This window comes from Eleutherodactylus coqui, chromosome 1 (genome assembly GCF_035609145.1).
Source record: "Eleutherodactylus coqui strain aEleCoq1 chromosome 1, aEleCoq1.hap1, whole genome shotgun sequence".
Lineage (NCBI taxonomy): Eukaryota > Metazoa > Chordata > Amphibia > Anura > Eleutherodactylidae > Eleutherodactylus > Eleutherodactylus coqui.
Window position 1 is genome coordinate 194,879,932 of NC_089837.1, and position 18,581 is coordinate 194,898,512.

An 18,581-nucleotide genomic window follows, 5' to 3' on the forward strand; every position below is an offset into this window, starting at 1 on the left:
CAGTTTCTGTTATCCCGTCGCTCATCATTGCCTTTCAGCGTGCATTGTTTCAGCTGTATCCCGCTTCCTGATGACAGGCTGGGTATGAAGAACAGAGCGGTCCAGCTCTGTTCTCCATAACCTGCTTGGAGCGTTCGGCTGTATAACAGCCGGGCGCTCCGTGCAGAAAACATCTGGATTCAGAAGACAAACGGGGACACCCCGCTTGTCTTCTGCATCCTCCGCTCCAAGTGCTGGGCTGTATAACAGCCGGGCGATCGGAGCAGAGGAACAGCTGGATGCAGAAGACAAGCAGGGACACCCCGCTTGTCTTCTGCATCCTCCGCTGGCAGCGCAAGGTGATCGCTCAACTTGAACCATCATCTTGCACTGTAAATGACACAACGATGATCGCTCAAAAGTCGCTTGAGCGACATCTTTTGAGCGATTATCGTTGCGTTTAAACCAGCCTTAAGTGTAAGTTTATATTGATTTGTTACAAGATAGATAGATTAGATAGCAAGTGCAAAAAAGACAACAGTATCTAATATGTTTTAAATTATTCTTGATTTCAAAAACCCCTTTTTACTTTGTGTTCTTTTTAAGTAATTCAAAGCATGGTAATTACCGAAGGATTCTTGTTTTTAGGCTCTGCAAATTTTTGGAGGAATGGTACTAAATTGGAAGTTGGCTCCGTTGCTTGCTCAGGCTGAAACATAATTAAATGAACACATGTTAAAAGGGAGAATACAGAAAACTAGAAGAGTAAATTGTATTACAAAAGAATACTCACAGGGTTATCATCAATGAAAAGGAGCAGCAAGCGGTTAACATTATCCTAGGAAAGGGAATATATTCAAGAACTTCACAAACACATTATATAAAATAACTATTAATAGTTCATGCACTATTAGCTCATGCATTTCAAATCCAAAGGAACCAATCCAGAAACTAAAGTCTTAGAGAAAAATTATTATTCACTCATTTTATTACATTTAATGAGAAACAAGTGAAAGTATCCCGCTGCTCTCACCTGGAGAACAGACAGTACAGCTGGACTCATTCAGCCAAGCCACGTCCCCCTGTGGTAGCCAATTGTCACACTATGTACCAGTGAAATTATGCGTCCAAATAGCCAAAGGAGTCCGCTCCAATTTATGCAACTTTTTCACCAATATTAAGACTGGCTTCACGTGTGTAGTTTTGACCTGCATTTACTAGAGTCAGGAGAAAAGGAGTAATGGCCCATTTACACAGGACGAGCTGTTGGGCAAACGATGCCTGACAGTGCATCCCAGTGGTGCTCATTCTTGCACTATTACACAGGAGCAAGTATTGCTGCTATCGCCCACAGGCGGAGGTGGCCAAGGAGTGTTCTTTCTCTGCCCGCCTCCATTCACTGTAAGCAGACAGTCGTTCAGAACTGAATGGCTCTTCATTCAGTTTTCTGCATTGAGAACGGAACCACTGAACAATTCTCGATCAGTTGCTGCATGCGTTTACATGGGACGATTATCGTTCAAATTCCCATGGGAGCGCGAGAATTTGAACAACTCTGAACGATAATTGTCCACTGTAACTGGCCCTTAACTATGGACCATAGTGGTTTATTTGCACAATTCCAAATAAGTGCAACATTTGAGCATATCATTTCATAATATTTGTATATTGTCTATTTTTCTATTGTCTTTGCACCAACAAATATTGGTGCAAAGATCTATTTTATTATGACAGTATACATTCTTAAAGTACACCACCTACATAGTTATAAATCTGAAACACAGTCATAGAAACCTACTGGATCAGCCAAGAAGTCCATTGAAGGGAGGAACACAGAACCAGAAAGAATCTCTCTCAAAAGCAGTGTTAGAGGTCTGCAAAAATGAACATACAAATACAAAATTGTGCTTTAAATCAATAGACACTTGTTCTGCATATTCTGACAAAAAGAAGATTCTTCAGTAATCTTATACTTTTATTTACGGTTATTAAAAGAAGTCTGATCAACTTGTGACATGCATACAACTCCTGCAAATGTGGTCTATTACTTTATACGGAAGTGACAGAGGCAAGGGAGAAATCCAAGAGTAAAACGGCAGTTCCGGCTATGGCAGACTGGCCCATACATGCATCATATGCAAAGTAATTGTATGCATCTTAAGCCCCGTTTACACGCAACGATTACCGCCCAAACAATGTCTTTTGAGAGATAATTGTTGCGTGTAAGTGCCACCATCATTTGCTTTTCGTCCGATTTTTATTTGAGTTTAAAATCCATCGTTCGGCTGGAGAGCTGATAGCAGGGACCGCGTGCTGTGATTCTCCACGGGAGAGCTGATAACAATGTTTTCAGCTGCAGTTCTGCAGCAAAACAAAGGAGCTGTATGCAGATAACAGACTACCTGTTATCTGCATACAGCGAAGGGAGGCTCGTTTACATGCAAATGAAGCTAATAAGCTACTAATGGGATTACTGTCCATTAGCAGTTTATGCAAAATGAGCGCTTAAACTGTCATTCTCCATATCTATTGAATGAATTTTGAGCAATCATCTTTGCGTGTAACTGGGGCTTAATACTATATTTCCACAGCAGCAGGCAGGAAAAAACTATGGATAGCGTCTGCTTCAAAAGTCGGACAGCCAGATGAACGGAAAACAGTAAAACACCAAGCAGTTGTCCACTAGTCAACCCTTTAATGAGCCTCGTGTGGTGCAGAGTGTAAGGTCTCGCCTACGACCTGAAGGTTGCAAGTTCGATCCCCGCATGAATCAGGTAGCCAGCTCAAGGTTGACTCAGCCTTCCATCCTTCCGAGGTCGGTAAAATGAGAACCCAGCTTGGTGGGGGGTAATAAGTAATAATTACCTGAAAGCGCTGCGGAATAAGTTGGCGCTATACAAATACCATGATTTGATTTTGATTTTAATGCCACATGAATTGACAACAAAAAGTACTGAAACTTTGTCATTTACATTCTGCAAGCTGTGATTCTTTATCATAAGTAATAAACATAAATTTAAAGTGAATGCTGTCATTAAGGATAAATACGAAACAGAAAATGTGCAATTCACCTGCTATCTGTTGCTTTTGGTGGTAGAATAAATGGAAAAAGTAGCTCAGTAAGTTTTCGAAGGTAGCAAAGTTCATCTCTGCGACTTCTCACTGCAACATGAAGATCAGGTCCATATTCCTCTAGTGCAGCTTGTTGAAGATATTCAGAGTTTTTAACTAATTAGAAAGAAATAATAAAAATATTTATAGGTGATAAAACATTGATCGTTGTGGGTTTCACTACTAAAACTCCTACCAATCTGGAGAACTGGGGTGCCGTGTCCTCCTCTCTTCCTCCTCCCTGCAATCTCACTACTCCCTTCTGTGAGGAGGAGATTGAATGGAGTGGCAGTCATTTATGTGCAGTGCAACTCCATGCATCCTCAATGGGACTTCTAGAGATAGGCTATTTCCATCAGCCCCATTGAAGATGAATGGAGGATCATCGCGCATGCATGACTACTGCTTCATTCAATCTTTTCCTCATTGTAGGAATATGGTGATTCTGCAGTGAGAAGAAGAGGGAGACATAGAACCCCTGTTCTCAGGATCAAAGTTAGATTTTGGTACAACCCCTTTCATGTCCATGATTAGAGCTAACCCCAATCACAGCAGCTGCCGGTGGCTGTCAGCTTTTGAAATCAGCTCGAGCCTGCTCCATACACTCTTAGCAACTGCATTACGTATATTTATGGTTTACTGTCGGGAAGGAGTGAAAGGACATTGGGCATGCATGGATAATGCATTCTAGTTCCTCCCCAAAATGCTCTTAACACTACGTTCTGTATGACATGATGCTCGGTCATGTTGGTAGAGAAACGCAGCAGTACCAAAGTATTGCCACAGGGTAGGTAATGACACATTGTCCACTACGTCTCTGTACCCAGTGGCATTGAGTGTCGACTTCAATATAGCCATTACCTGGTGCATTCTTTTATTCCAATACAGTCATCGATTCGTCAGTTTCTGGTCCCAGTCTGGTAATCCAAGATGACCTTGGTGCTAGTTACTAATCAATGCATGCTGTGTGTCAGTAATCACCCAAGGCATACTGCTTTCTGATAGGCCAGTGCTTCTTATGTGAACAATAATTATTGTTTTATGGACTATGGATGCACCACCAGTGCTCAGTGTGGATCTAATAGACTAAGAAGCTGCATGGCCATCTTGGATCACACAAGTAGGACCACAGTAATCAGCAGATTAGCAGCTATATAGGACTAAAAAAGGGGGCATCAGGTAATATTCACCTGCCCTCCCGGTCTAGGAGTAGAGAGTTGTATTAATATATGCTGTAGAGGGTTTTGTATTTTATTAAAAAGCAACCTTCTGAAAAACAGCTGGAACGAAGAGCACATCTTAAAAATGCACCTGTTCAGAGTCTGTCTCTCTGCACCAATTTAGGACTTCTTTCCAAATCGTAAAAAACTAGCCCCTCAGCAAGCCCCGATACATCCCAGGTGACGTCCACAGATTTTTAAAGATTTTGATGTGCATATAAAACATCTTAATCATTAAGACAAAGAAAACACAGGCCAAGACTGTAGAAAGTGTTGTAGTGGCAAGAGGGCTGAATTTACCTTTTTGTCTGGCTTTTGAAATAATTTCAATATGCTTCATAGCAGCTTTCAATAGTTTTCTTGTTATAACAGATGGAATATCCACCTAAAAATGAGAAAATATAATTTTTTACGATCTGCACTCTTAAAAGTACCATCCAGCTATTGCTCCTGACTCCCCCATATACATGCATGCTCCGCTCAGGCAAGTGTGCATGTGTTTTCAATAGAGAGAGGAGAACAGTGTCTAGCAGTGATGCATCTCCTCTGGAAACATGCAGATGCCAATATCCAACAAGCTTATCCTTATTTCTCCCAACATCCAGGCGAGTCAGGACATACATGATAATTATCGGCCAATTGTGCTGAAATCAGTCACTTCTACTCTAAATCAGTATGACCACCTTAACTGCTAAAATTAATTACGCAAATTGTTAATTAGTAAAGGGTTATAGAAGCAGCCACATCCTTAGCAGGGTAGAGGTTCTTACCAGGCTAGGGACTGATTAAATTTAAGCATTATACTAGTTTTTAATGCATTAAGCTATTTCAGGCCTTAAAGAGATGTTCTAATCTTGGAAATCATATTTCAGTATATTCATTTGTCCTCTTTATGGATTTATGGAATATTAAATGGTTATTCAAAAAGCCTTGAGTGAATTACTAAGGCGAGACAATAGCTATGTGGCATTTAGACTGGCCAGCAGGTTAAACGGACATGTTCCTAGCGGTTCACATTCGTTCCCAAACATTCTCTCTAAACAACTTATTGTTTAGATTTACTGTTACAAGAAGTTAGTTATGTATGATTATTTCTGCGCTTGCGTGCGTTTGCCTGGCATTATAGATGTTAAATTCCTTATCTTGCATATTCATATTTTGTTTAATCGACCAATGGTAATAAACAAATTATAATAGATTTGAATTATTGTAATTGAAGTATGTGCCTCTATAAAAACTACTGACTGTCAATCAATAAAACGATGACTTTGATCACGCTAAGTGTTGTTGTGGTAAGAGTCATTCTCCCGAGCTCGGCTTAACCTCTAACTAAGAATTTGGATCCCAAAAGCATATCGTATAGCAAATAGTTTTGTTTGCACTAACACAGACGACCTCTTCTATGGAAAGAAATAGCAGAGGAGCAGAAGAGGTCGGCGCTTGCGCACTTCTATCATCTAAATCTAATGGACGGGGTCTCAGAAAAGCATGTTTGGTGTGACCACCAGCTACCGTCGTACTCTGCTCTTTCTTTCCATAGAAGGGGTGGTCTGTTTCCCTGGCAAGAGCAGAAAACAACAAGAGGGCAGAGGAATCAATAGCTGCAATATCTGGGGAACAAATCATTTTGGAAATAAAGATCCTATGAGTGAATGCATTGTTTTGCTATTTCAAACATATTGAAATAGGATACCCAAAATGGGAATAACCCTTTAAGCACACAGTGATATTTTCATCACAGCATTTCAAGATACCATATGAGGTCTTTCTTTTCAGGACATGATCTCTTTTTAACAGCACTATATTGAGCCACATATAGTGTAGCAGAGGACTTCATTTCTTTGGAGGTGTGGGAAGGGAGGGAATAGAAAATATATCACAATTCTGCAAATTTGTTTTTTTTGCTTTTGTTTTACAGTGCTCAGTCTGCAAGTTCTTACAATTACAGTGACATCACATATGAAGGTTATAAATATACTGTCAATTTTATTATAACACAATAGTACTGTTAAAATACGGCAACATGATCACCTTCTGTATTCTTCGCACAAGCACGGATGCAAAGAATCTCAATGCCAACCTCAATTCATCCACGGAAGATTCATCTTCGGTTATGTCACTGCCAGGAGTTAGAACAAATAAATGCAATACTGTAAAGTTTGCAATAAAATATTCCACATGTGAAAAACAATTACGTTAAAAGAGTGACAGGAGCGACTCTCCATTTCTGGGATTGTTCTAGTATCGCTTGCTAGTTTGTCTTATAGGGTATATAAGGGATGATTACAAAGGCAACTGATATTATACATTATATCACATACTGGTGAAGAGAATGCCACGATAAAGAGATGTTGCTAAAAAATTGTCAATAAAAGTAAAAGGGAAAAAATGTATTGAGCATTCTAACATCATCCTTAGGGTGCATTCAGACGACCGTATATCGGCTGGGTTTTCACGCCCAGCTGATATACGGCGTCCCTCTCTGCAGGGGGAGGAGGCTGGAAGAGCTGGGAGCAGTGCTCTGAGCTCCCGCCCCCTCTCTGCTTCCTTTCCACCCCCCTGCACTATTTTCAATGAGGAGAGGCGGAACAGGGGCGAAGCTAATCCCCAAAAAAACCCACCCAACTTAGCTCCGCCACCTCTCATTGCAAATAGTGCAGAGGGGCGGAGAGGGGGTGGAGAGGAGGCAGAGAGGGGGTGGGAGCTCAGAGCACTGCTCCCGGCTCTTTCAGCCTCCTCCCCCGGCAGAGAGAGACGCCGTATTTCGGCCGGCGTGAATACCCAGCCGATATACGGTCGTCTGAATACACCCTTAAGTGAATAAGAACTGATGGCAGTGTTGGAGTTACAATAATGTGAAGTAAAGGGCACAAACATTTGAACATTTGTGATTATTGACTCATAGGGTTGCACTATAAAATATTGCCAAGACAATTTGCATCAAAACATGTGTTTTCATGTGTGTGAAAAGGGGCTACCCGTTTTTGAAAAAAAAAGGTTTAAATTGATTGTGTAAAATAAAAGATTCTGTACCGAAAGGCTATGGAGACATTTTTTTTTTTTAACTTAAATGAATGTATTTTGGTTGGAAGTTAATTTTTCAAGTGGGCTTAATTAAATATTTTGCATCACTTGCCTTCTGCAGCTTCTACATATATAGCAAACTGCCGAAAGCATCTCCTGTCAGATCTGTCAGTGCGCTGGACTGGCAGCTTAGTCTCTCTCTTCTCTCTTATCACCTAATTCATGAACACAACGTTTCTCTTTGTTTAACTCATAAACAAGCTGCTAAACACATTTGGGAGATGAGAGATAAGTGGAAAACCAAGCCGTCAGTCCATTGTCGCTGACAGATTTGATGGGAGATGCTTTCAGCAGCTTGCCACATATAGAGATATGCAAATGGTACAAAATATTTAATTAAACTAGATAAATGAGTTTCAGACTAAAATAAATTCATTAAAGTAATAAAAAATACTTTGTTGTCAATGTGACGGCATTGAGGCAGACTAGTAAACAAAGACCGGTATGGACCGCTGGAACAGCGGGGGATTCTAAAAGTTCAGCCTCTTATTTAATACAATTGCTCCCTTAGGCCACAGTCAGAAGAGCGTGTTTTTTTCCGCGCCTGTGCGCAAAAAAAAAAAAATGCGCTCCATGATGTGCAAAACGCGCATAAACTGGTGCATTAGCACTTGCATTATATTTTGCAGGTACAAGTATTTTGTGCCTCTTAAAAACGGACATGTGAACACTTCATAGAAAACCAATGGTTCTACTAGACGTGATTTTTTTTCACGTGCTAGGCAGCTCGTCTGGCGGAGGCCTTAACCAATTTTTAACACACAACCCCTTTACATTAGCCATAGGTTCATTATGTAATGAATAGATATATCTACATACCGATACCAGGGGTACACAAAGTTTTCCAGCACTAGTTCAAATACCTATAAAGAAAAAAATGGATAACATTAGAGATGAGCGAGCGTACTCGGATAAGCACTACTCGCTCGAGTAATTGGCTTTATCCGAGTATCGCTGTGCTCGGGGCTAAAGATTCGGGTGCCGTCACGGAGCGGGGAGCTGCAGGGGAGAGCGGGGAGGAATGGAGGTAAGATCTTTCTCTCCTTCTCTCCCGCCCGCTCTCCCCTGCTCCCCGCTGCGACTCACCTGTCAGCCGCAGCGGCACCCGAATCTTTAGACCCGAGCACAGCGATACTCGGATAAAGCCAATTACTCGAGCGAGTAGTGCTTATCCGAGTACGCTCGCTCATCTCTAGATAACATATAAAACAGTCATAGCAACATAACTTGCATGCATTTAATTGCAGTAAAGGCCTGACAAAGCATCTCAAGGGAGGAAACTCAGCATTTGGTGATGTTCATGTGTTCCAGACCTCAGGGGATCAGTGACTGTAAAGTATGTGGGCATTAAAAATAATCCTTAGGCCGGTCTCACACAACCGGATTGAATGGTGGATTCTGTGCTTGCCATCTGCGTGGACAATCTGCTGAAAAACGCGGGCACTGAATGGCATGTATTTTCAATTTTTCCGAATTCCGCGAGTGGAATAAAAAAAAACAAAAAACGCAGAATGCTCCATTTTGCCGTGGAGTCAATGGGGGCCGTCTAACCAGCAGCCCATACGCAATGCGGGTACCCATGTCATCGCCAAGCGACGACACAGGAAATACAAAGAAAAAAAAAAACTAATGCGAATTTCGGCCTGCAAAAATTGAGGTACTTTATTCAGTCGTTATTCAGATGCCTCTGCATTATGCCAGTCGCTGCATTGGCTGCCCATCCACTGCAGAACTAAATTTAAACTCCTCTACCTCACTCACAAAGCTCTGCATGGCGCTGCGCCACCATACATCGCCTCCCTCCTGTCAGTATACCACCCAGCCCGCTCACTCCGATCGGCTAACACACTCAGACTAAATACCCCTGTAATACGAACCTCACATGCTCGCTTACAGGACTTCACCAGAGCAGCACCCATCCTCTGGAATGCTCTACCCCAAGGCATCCGGACAATTCCCGATGCACGAAATTTCAGACGTGCTTTAAAAATGCACCTCTTCAGGGAAGCATACCAAATCTCCTGACCTAGTCCCTCGCCCCTCCCTATGGTGCTCCACCCTGTTTGCCTTCTAATAAATGATCTGCACATGAAATTTCCTATTGCCTATTTTCCCCAACCCCTGCACCTCCTGTACACCCAACCCATTTGTGTCTAACCCAATGTATCTCACATTGTAATTGTTGCAATTGTTGTATTGTTTTGCATTTATCCATGCCTGAAAGCGCTGCGGAATAAGTTGGCGCTATACAAATAAAGATTATTATTATTTTTAAGAAATGACTAATTCCTAAACAGTTAATGCAATATTTCTGTTAAACCCCCTTGAATTAACGCTGAAAGTCTACGCTTAAATCACATATTGATGACTTGGTTGGAAGTCCATTGTGGTTGTCTACAGTGTAAATTATGACACTTTTGGCCTTGTCCATATACTTGTGGATCCAACTGCATGTGTTTTTACTGTCCTGCTCCTTCAAGCATTATATGAGGCATAACACAGTTAATTGCCTAGCTCAGTTTTCAGTCGCAAAGAGCTAAAAACTAAATAAGACAAAAAAGGGAAATACTTCCCTTTTCTAGAAAACCTCAACTGCACTTTGTAAGTATTCCTTACCTTATAAAAGTAAGCCTACACAGAAACTAGTAATACCTCAGAAAGTGATGCATCAACTTTGGAAGAAACCTTCAAGTCCAGCCACGGCTGATAGTTTTCCAGCTGCAGCGTTGGTCTGAAATTATTACAACATTTCATTGTAGAAAAACATTGTAAATTGTGGATAAGCTTCATTTGCCCTCACTTTTAAACTCACCTATGTCTTTTACACTTAACTTTACCACATACTGCACAGCTATGGCCTTGTGGGAAAAGTTCTTGTAGTTCCGTCTGCCAAAGTGATAAGAGTAAGAAGAAGAGAGAGAAGACAAATATATTATCCAACAACCAAATCAACTATTACTGAAATTGAATCATAACTATTCAATCATAACCCTTCCCAGAGATATGTAAAAGGCAATAAGCCACTATATACCGTATATACTCGAGTATTAGCCGACCCGAGTATAAGCTGAGACAATACGTTTCACCACAAAAAACTGGGAAAACTTATTGACTCGAGTATAAGCTGACCTATACTCGAGTATATACTAAGTAAAAGAAAAACCCTTCATACTCACCTCCCAGCCGGTGTCTGTGTGACAAGCTGCTTGAATTCTCCACGCTGTTATCCCCTGCCGTCCTCTCTGCTCGGCTCGTTTCAGTGCTGTGTAAGTAAGTGCTGTGATTGGATTGAGCGCCAGCCAATCACAGCTGGCGCTCGATCCAATCACCGCGCTTAATTACACAGCACTGACAGCAGGGTATTTGAAAGCTGAGCAGGGAGAGGACAGCAGACAGAATTCTAAATCAGTTTGATTGGCTGTGAATGATCGAGCACCGGCTGTGATTGGCTGACGCTCGATCCAATCACAACTCTTACTTACAAAGCGCTGACGGCAGGGCATGACAAAGCCGAGCAAAGAGGACGGTGAGGGATAACAGCGGAGAAAATTCAAGCAGCCTGCTGCACCGCCGCCAGAGACACAGACGCCGGCTGGGAGGAGAGTATAGAGGTTTTTTTTTTTAAGCCTTCCCTGACTCGAGTAAAAGCCGCGGGGGGGGCTTTTTCAGCACAAAAAAAAATTCTGAAAAACTAGGCTTATACAGTTATAAAGAAAGTTATAAAAACTGTTAAAAAATCTAATTTTACATAAAAGAACAAATTAAAAAAACTAAACATAATTGGTATAGTCTCATCGGGAAGAATCCAAATGATCAAAACACTGTTAAGAAAAATTTTTTTTGTTAAAATTTCTTTTTGTTATCCCATCTTCCAAAAAACTAAATAAAAAGTGCTAAAATCAAAAAGGATTTTTGTACACAAGGCGGTTACCTAACAGATGAGTGCTCATTCACTGGCTGAGCATTGGCACATTGAGAAGGCTCAATCAGACAGACAAACGTTTGTGTCCAATATTCGAGCTGGGTAGAAGGTGCGTTTAGACAGAACTATTTTTACTTGAAATACGTTCAAAAGAACGAAAGTGAACACAGCTAATGACTGAACGATAAACGAAAATAATGCGCTTCTCATTTGCGGTTCGGTTTCAGCCGCCAGAAAAATCTTCTGGACCGCTTGATCTATTTTTAGCTTCAAACAGTAGATTTGAGAGCTATTCCATTTTTTGGGCTCTTAAATAATTAATCATACCCCCCAAAAAACTAGAAAATAGTTGTTTGAGACAATACATCTAACGCCTAAAAGAAAGGGGTCATTTTTCTGGGATTTTTTTTTTTTAAGGGGTGGAGGGGGAGGGGGGGGGGGTGTTGAAAAGACATATGGAACTCTGGAAACCTATTTAGATTATAGCCACCTTTTCACGTAATAGTGGTTATCTCTTTAGTATCCATATACTGACGTTAGTTTTTGTTGTTTATGTTTAGGCGTTTTCTGTACCCTCTGCTTTTTTTAACCATTTCCTAAAAAAATTATTTTAGCTAGTCTGTGAAAGGGTTAAATAGGTTCTAGACTACTTCTGCTTCAGTGAAAGTGTCCATAAAAATCATCAGGGCGTTGGCTTATTGTTGCATTTAAACACTGAACAAGAAGTGAACAAAAAGTTCATGATTCCCAACAAGCCTGCCTGTCTAAACAGGCTGCACCAGTGCGGATGACATGATGATGACGTCACCAGCTAGTTCGCTTGGCAAAAAATAAAATCGTGATGTTCTCGTTTGGTGTAAAATCAGCATAAAAGACCCTTTACACAGACAACATGCTGATGTGAATGGGAACTGTGTGATGCTCAACATCCCATGTAGTGTCCATGCAGACAAAAAGCATTTACCGCTGGGCCCCACAGATTACGGCTGATCGTTGGAGGTCCCAGAAAGGAGACATTTTGGGATCTGCTTATTATCAAGGGACCCTTCTAGCAAGTAGGGATTATTCAAAGCAGAGAACCCCTTTTATGACCCCACCTAGCCATACGTGGCAGTCTCTGATGCATCTGCACTTCCCATGAAAGATTTCAAATATCCCAAATTTCCCGACAGGTCTGAAGATCTGCTTGTGTAATAACAGAAGTATTATAGATTGTCGGAACTGCTGTGAGATTGTTGAGTAGTTACTGGGATGGGCTGTTAGAGCCTGGCTGCCTCAATAGGCTACTATAGTACAACCATGCTTCTGAGGTCGGTAAAACGAGGACCCAGCTTGCTGGGGGGAAATAAATAAATTGCCTGAAAGCACTGCGGAATAAGTTGGCATTATACAAATAGGATTTACTTATTTTATATCTTTAGTAAAAGCTTAATAGTGCAATAGAAATGTCATTAAATACCGTACCTTCGGTTTAGGTTTTATATTAAAAAGAATATTAGGTAGGAGAGATTCAGGTTCCAGAGTGCAATATAACGTAACCACTCCAGCCAGGAAAGACCAGAAGATCATGAGAATATGGAGGTATCTGCAAAAGGGAAAAACAAACTATTAGATTGCAGTAATTAAAAATCCCCACTGCTTTAACCCCTTAACGCCACAGGACGTAAATGTACGTCCTGGCTGTGAGGTACTTAACGCAACAAGACGTACATTTAGGTCCTGTGGACAGGGCAAGATCAAAAGAGATCCCAGACTATCCAGCTGTTACCAATAGCCGGCCTCCTGCTGCAACAGCGGGGGTGCCTCGGGACAGCGACACCCGCTGTTAACTCCTTACACGCTGCAATCTATGTAGATCACGGCGTGTAAAGGGTTTACAGAGGGAGGGCGCACCCTCTGTGACGTCATCGAACTCTAGCAATGAGGGCCAACGGGTAGCCATGGCAACAGGATGCCAGTTACAGGCGACCTGCTTTGGCAATGCCTATGATACAAGCAATAAGGCATTGAAGAACAGAAGTCCTGCAGTGCTTTATCATAGCGATCATAACAGCTATGGTACAAATCCCCAACAGGGATATGAAAAGTGTAAAAATAAGTTAGAAATTGTGTAAAAAAAATAAAATAAAATAAGAAAAGTGTAAATAAGAATAAAAAATTATTAAAAACCCCTTTTTTTTGTACTTTTTTTCTCTATTAGTATAAAAACAAAAACAAATATTTGGTATCGCCGTAACGACCCGTACAAGAAAATTGAACACACTTTTTATCCTGCAAAAAATGCTTATTTTTTTTCTTTTTGTCTCCCAAAAACCACAATAAAAGTGATCATAATAAGCTGCACATTTTTGTTGTGTATGTGCAGTTTGTATGTCCTTGAGCCACGTGGCACAGATCGGGCAAAAAATGCCAGAAGAAAAACCATTGCATGCAGCGCTTTCTCTTCCAGCTATAAGCCAGGCAGCTGAGCGGAAACCAAACAGACCCCATAATAGTCAATGCAGTCTGTTCAGTACCGTCCTGAGATATAGCCATTCAGCCACAGGGATTCCCCTTTCCTACTCCCCAAACAGAGCAGGACAGCAGAATCCCCACCGCAGATGTGAAGACACCCCAAGTTGTTTCAAAAGTCGGCAAACATTTAAAGGGCAGCTGTCAACTCCAATAAACCCCAAAAACTAAAGTCATGGGCCTAAAGGAGAGTGGGCACCAAATATGTGGGGGTGATTTTTATACACACTTAACCGTTACCTGTCTGATTCATGCAGAAGATTCCTTGAGCTCAAAAAGTCTCTGCACGCACCAAGCTGCGGCTTTGTAGGTGGACAGTGAGAATTAAAATTACACCCCCAAACTCAGCACCCCCTCTCCGATAAGATTTAGGTTAGGGGCTCACAGGTTCCCTTTAAATACTATTTGAGTTTTGAAGAAAGATATAGCACAGGGCACTGAAAACCAAGGACGGCTGTGCCAAATCTATTATTGACTTCAATCATTTCTTTTTACAGCTGTGATTGGACATTTTATTAAAGGGTTGTCTATTAAGATACATGGATATCACAGAGGAGCGGCTCCTGCCCAGGACCCCATCTACGAGGACAGGACAGAAAGCCACTGTAGTAATGGCTCACTGTGATAGACTCTGTTTATGAGGATAGCCATTCATCTGAATGAACACCATGTAATATTACATTGATGCAGCTTCCACCAGCAAGATGAGCAATTTGCCCGGGGTGCTGGAAGAGGGACCTTGGACAATTACTTCTTGGCCCTAGTGGCAGCATTTTGAAAATGGTATAGATGCTGTGACCCCAATGATTGGCAGAACAAAGCAGCATTGATGTTAGGAAAGCACTTGCCACTGTAGCTCTGTAGATGGTACAGACAGCCCTTTGGGCAACCAAGCAGAGAATGGTGCGACGGACAGCCAGGAATAGAAAGGGCCCATCCTTTACCTACTGCTACATGATTCTAGAGACATTGGGGTCCCAGTATTTAGCGAGGATAAGCCACTAATCTCTTACCATGTGTACTCTGCTGCCCGTTCACCCTCTCTGAGAGCAGCATGAAGTGGCAGACACACCAAGGTGCACAGGGAGGAGTCAGTCAATCAGCACATATATACAGCAGACGCCAGCTTCTTGGTACTGCAGCTAATAAAAATGGGAGTTTCAGAAAAACTGTCCCATAGTCAGACATAAATGACACTGCAGCTATCCCACCTTCGCGCAGCCCTGGAGACCACTCTAACCTGCACTGGGGTTATCTTTATTAATATTCACTATGGTCACTCTGCTACAGTGTATGCATGTATTTATATAAATGCGAAACCTATCTCCAATTCACTAACTGACTCGCCACTAATTCTCTAACTTCCCGCTGTCGTACAAACATGAAATTCGGCAGGAGCATTCCTTAGGTCCTAAATAGGAAAAGTAAAGGAGTTGATTATGTACCTCACCCCTCCGCACGTGTGTACACACCGGGGAGAATCTACCTCACCCCTCCGCGCGTGTGTACACACCGGGGAGAATCTACCTCACCCCTCCGCGCGTGTGTACACACCGGGGAGAATCTACCTCACCCCTTCGCGCGTGTGTACACACCGGGGAGAATCTACCTCACCCCTTCGCGCGTGTGTACACACCGGGGAGAATCTACCTCACCCCTCCGCGCGTGTGTACACACCGGGGAGAATCTACCTCACCCCTCCGCGCGTGTGTACACACCGGGGAGAATCTACCTCACCCCTCCGCGCGTGTGTACACACCGGGGAGAATCTACCTCACCCCTCCGCGCGTGTACACACACCGGGGAGAATCTACCTCACCCCTCCGCGCGTGTGTACACACCGGGGAGAATCTACCTCACCCCTCCGCGCGTGTGTACACACCGGGGAGAATCTACCTCACCCCTCCGCGCGTGTGTACACACCGGGGAGAATCTACCTCACCCCTCCGCGCGTGTGTACACACCGGGGAGAATCTACCTCACCCCTCCGCGCGTGTGTACACACCGGGGAGAATCTACCTCACCCCTCCGCGCGTGTGTACACACCGGGGAGAATCTACCTCACCCCTCCGCGCGTGTGTACACACCGGGGAGAATCTACCTCACCCCTCCGCGCGTGTGTACACACCGGGGAGAATCTACCTCACCCCTCCGCGCGTGTGTACACACCGGGGAGAATCTACCTCACCCCTCCGCGCGTGTGTACACACCGGGGAGAATCTACCTCCCCCCTCCGCGCGTGTGTACACACCGGGGAGAATCTACCTCCCCTCTGTGCGTATATACTGAGGAGAACCTACCTCACTACTACGTGTATATACTGAAGAGAATCTACCTCACCTCTGTGTGTATATACTGAGGAGAATCTACCTCACCTCTGTGTGTATATACTGAGGAGAATCTACCTCACCTCTGTGTGTATATACTGAGGAGAATCTACCTCACCTCTGTGTGTATATACTGAGGAGAATCTACCTCACCTCTGTGTGTATATACTGAGGAGAATCTACCTCACCTCTGTGTGTATATACTGAGGAGAATCTACCTCACCTCTGTGTGTATATACTGAGGAGAATCTACCTCACCTCTGTGTGTGTATATACTGAGGAGAATCTACCTCACCTCTGTGTGTGTATATACTGAGGAGAATCTACCTCACCTCTGTGTGTGTATATACTGAGGAGAATCTACCTCACCTCTGTGTGTGTATACTGAGGAGAATCTACCACAGCTCTATGTGTATATACTGAGGAGAATCTACCACAGCTCTATGTGTATATACTGAGGGGAATCTACCTCACCTCTGTGCGTATATACTGAGGAGAATCTACCACAGCTCTATGTGTATATAATGAGGAGAATCTACCCCCCATTTCTGTGTATACTAGCTGATATACCCGGCTTCCCCAGAGTTAATTTGGTGCAGGTGTTTACCTGTTTGTAAGGAAAATTTTATGAATTCATGGTTACTTCAGAGATACCGAGGAATAAAATATGTGCACTATGGGCAACACGAAGAACCATGCAAAACGGTGAACATACACATACGGTCAAAAATAAATCCATCCTCTAGAAGGATTTGTCAGAACTAAACGGTCAGACGTTCCTCTCTACTGGTGGTCTGTCGGGGGTCCTGAGCCCGGTCACCTTGTGTGCCCTCATCTACTGGTCCCAACACCTCCCAACAGTCTGGTCAGAGCGGCCCGGTGGGGGACAATTCATCGATACGACCATCCAGCTTCTCACACCCCAATAATGCGCCCCCCTCAGACTCTGGTAACGGGGTGACATCTCTTCTCTGCATCGTAGAGGCGTCTAGTGGCCAAGAAGCTCTACAAGCGGAAGAAGAGGTCACTACACAAGGAGCCTCCGAAAGCCTCTTATAGGCCAATGGAGGGGTGGTGGGGAACCATTTTTAGGGCCTCTGGTGACAAGACTGTTCATCTAATCACCACAGCGCTAATCATTTGTATATCTGCCTGAGATGGAACTGCAGGGCGGGTTGTACAGCAGAAAACACCTTCTTGTAGGGGGCGGGATGTTTATTGCCAGTGTACAGCCCCATGTTGTGTGCTGACCGCCCCCTATAGGACGTCTGCCCCCTTCTACACAGTACTATACACTAGGCTGCTATCCCCCGCACTACAGCAGGTGCAGCGCACTGCTGACATGGCCAAGAACAGACCCCATCACAGCTCGGTCCCCGTTACCTGAGGAGCAGGACGGTGGACACTGCGAGGCCGAGGAGAATGAAGCACAGCACCGGGTACTGCCGACAGATCTCCCGCAGCGCGCCCGTCCGCAGCCGCTGCCGCACAGACAGCCACATCTTCCAGAGCGCGGACATAGCGGCCCCTCTCGGCTCCCGTCCGAGCGTCTTCTTCCTGGTCTGTGACAGCCGACGTCACCGCACGAGGCCCCGCCCCTCGCCGGCACGTGCTAGTGGTCTGAGCGGCGGCCGTTCTATCACTTGGAAACCTGGCTGGTTCCAGATGCAGAAGTGTTCGCGGCCGGCCGGAGAAGGACCGTCCAGATGGGCGCATGTGCTGCAGAACATTTCACTCTTTCAATTGAATTAAAACTGAAGAGGTGAAATCTGCTGCAGATCTGCACCAAATGAGTGATATGTGACTGCACGGAGAGGGGGGCCACACAGAGCTGCAGCACATCCATCCATGTGGATTAAGACTTAAAATCAGCTGTGGATTAACAGCAACAATTCCCCCCCCCATTCGCAATTGATGGTGCTGTCAGCGCACCCCTTCACCTGGTGGCTTCCTCGGAACGCATCGCCCATCGTTTTCAATGGGATAGTCAAACCCATCGCATGCCGTGCGATGCAGCCATCCCCATAGAAATGGGAACCACTTGTGATCCTCAGACTCACATGAAATGCGCGCCTGAGGATGGCACTTTCACAGAGACGCAGCCTACGATGCTGCTTGTCAATGTGCATTTTACCTGCAGATGCGAGACATTTTTCCTGCAAAGCTGTCACGCATCATTCTGCTGCTTTGGCGCTCGCTTCACCCCTGATCGACAAGTGTGTCCCATTGTTTTTGCACAGCATGCAACAGGTGGCACTGTCCCTTTGAAAATAATGTTTGATGGGTGCTGAGGCACACAAGAGAATAGGACATGCAGTGATTTTTTTTTTTTTTTGCCTTGCAGCATCGCTCATGTGTGTGCTTCCATTTAGGTCCAATGCCCAGGGGCGGAGTATCACTGCAGACTTCACGGTCAGACACCCGCCG

At 43.8% G+C, this 18,581-nt stretch overlaps 1 protein-coding gene across 2 annotated transcripts in view; it reads right to left on the bottom strand.

The window, feature by feature from the left end:
- The window catches only part of SNX14 (sorting nexin 14), a 67,506-nt gene extending 49,794 nt beyond the window's left edge, over positions 1-17,712 (bottom strand). For both annotated transcript variants that reach the window (XM_066605185.1, XM_066605179.1), the window contains exons 1-11: positions 17,538-17,712; positions 12,781-12,901; positions 10,207-10,280; positions 10,047-10,125; positions 8,214-8,257; positions 6,342-6,429; positions 4,611-4,695; positions 3,051-3,207; positions 1,778-1,853; positions 773-817; positions 608-688 (exon numbers count right to left, since the gene is read on the bottom strand). In XM_066605185.1, coding sequence (XP_066461282.1) covers positions 608-688; positions 773-817; positions 1,778-1,853; positions 3,051-3,207; positions 4,611-4,695; positions 6,342-6,429; positions 8,214-8,257; positions 10,047-10,125; positions 10,207-10,280; positions 12,781-12,901; positions 17,538-17,674 — 987 coding nt within the window. In that variant the 5' untranslated portion in view covers positions 17,675-17,712. The remainder of the gene's footprint in view (positions 1-607; positions 689-772; positions 818-1,777; positions 1,854-3,050; positions 3,208-4,610; positions 4,696-6,341; positions 6,430-8,213; positions 8,258-10,046; positions 10,126-10,206; positions 10,281-12,780; positions 12,902-17,537) is intronic.
- Positions 17,713-18,581: the final 869 nt, after the last annotated feature.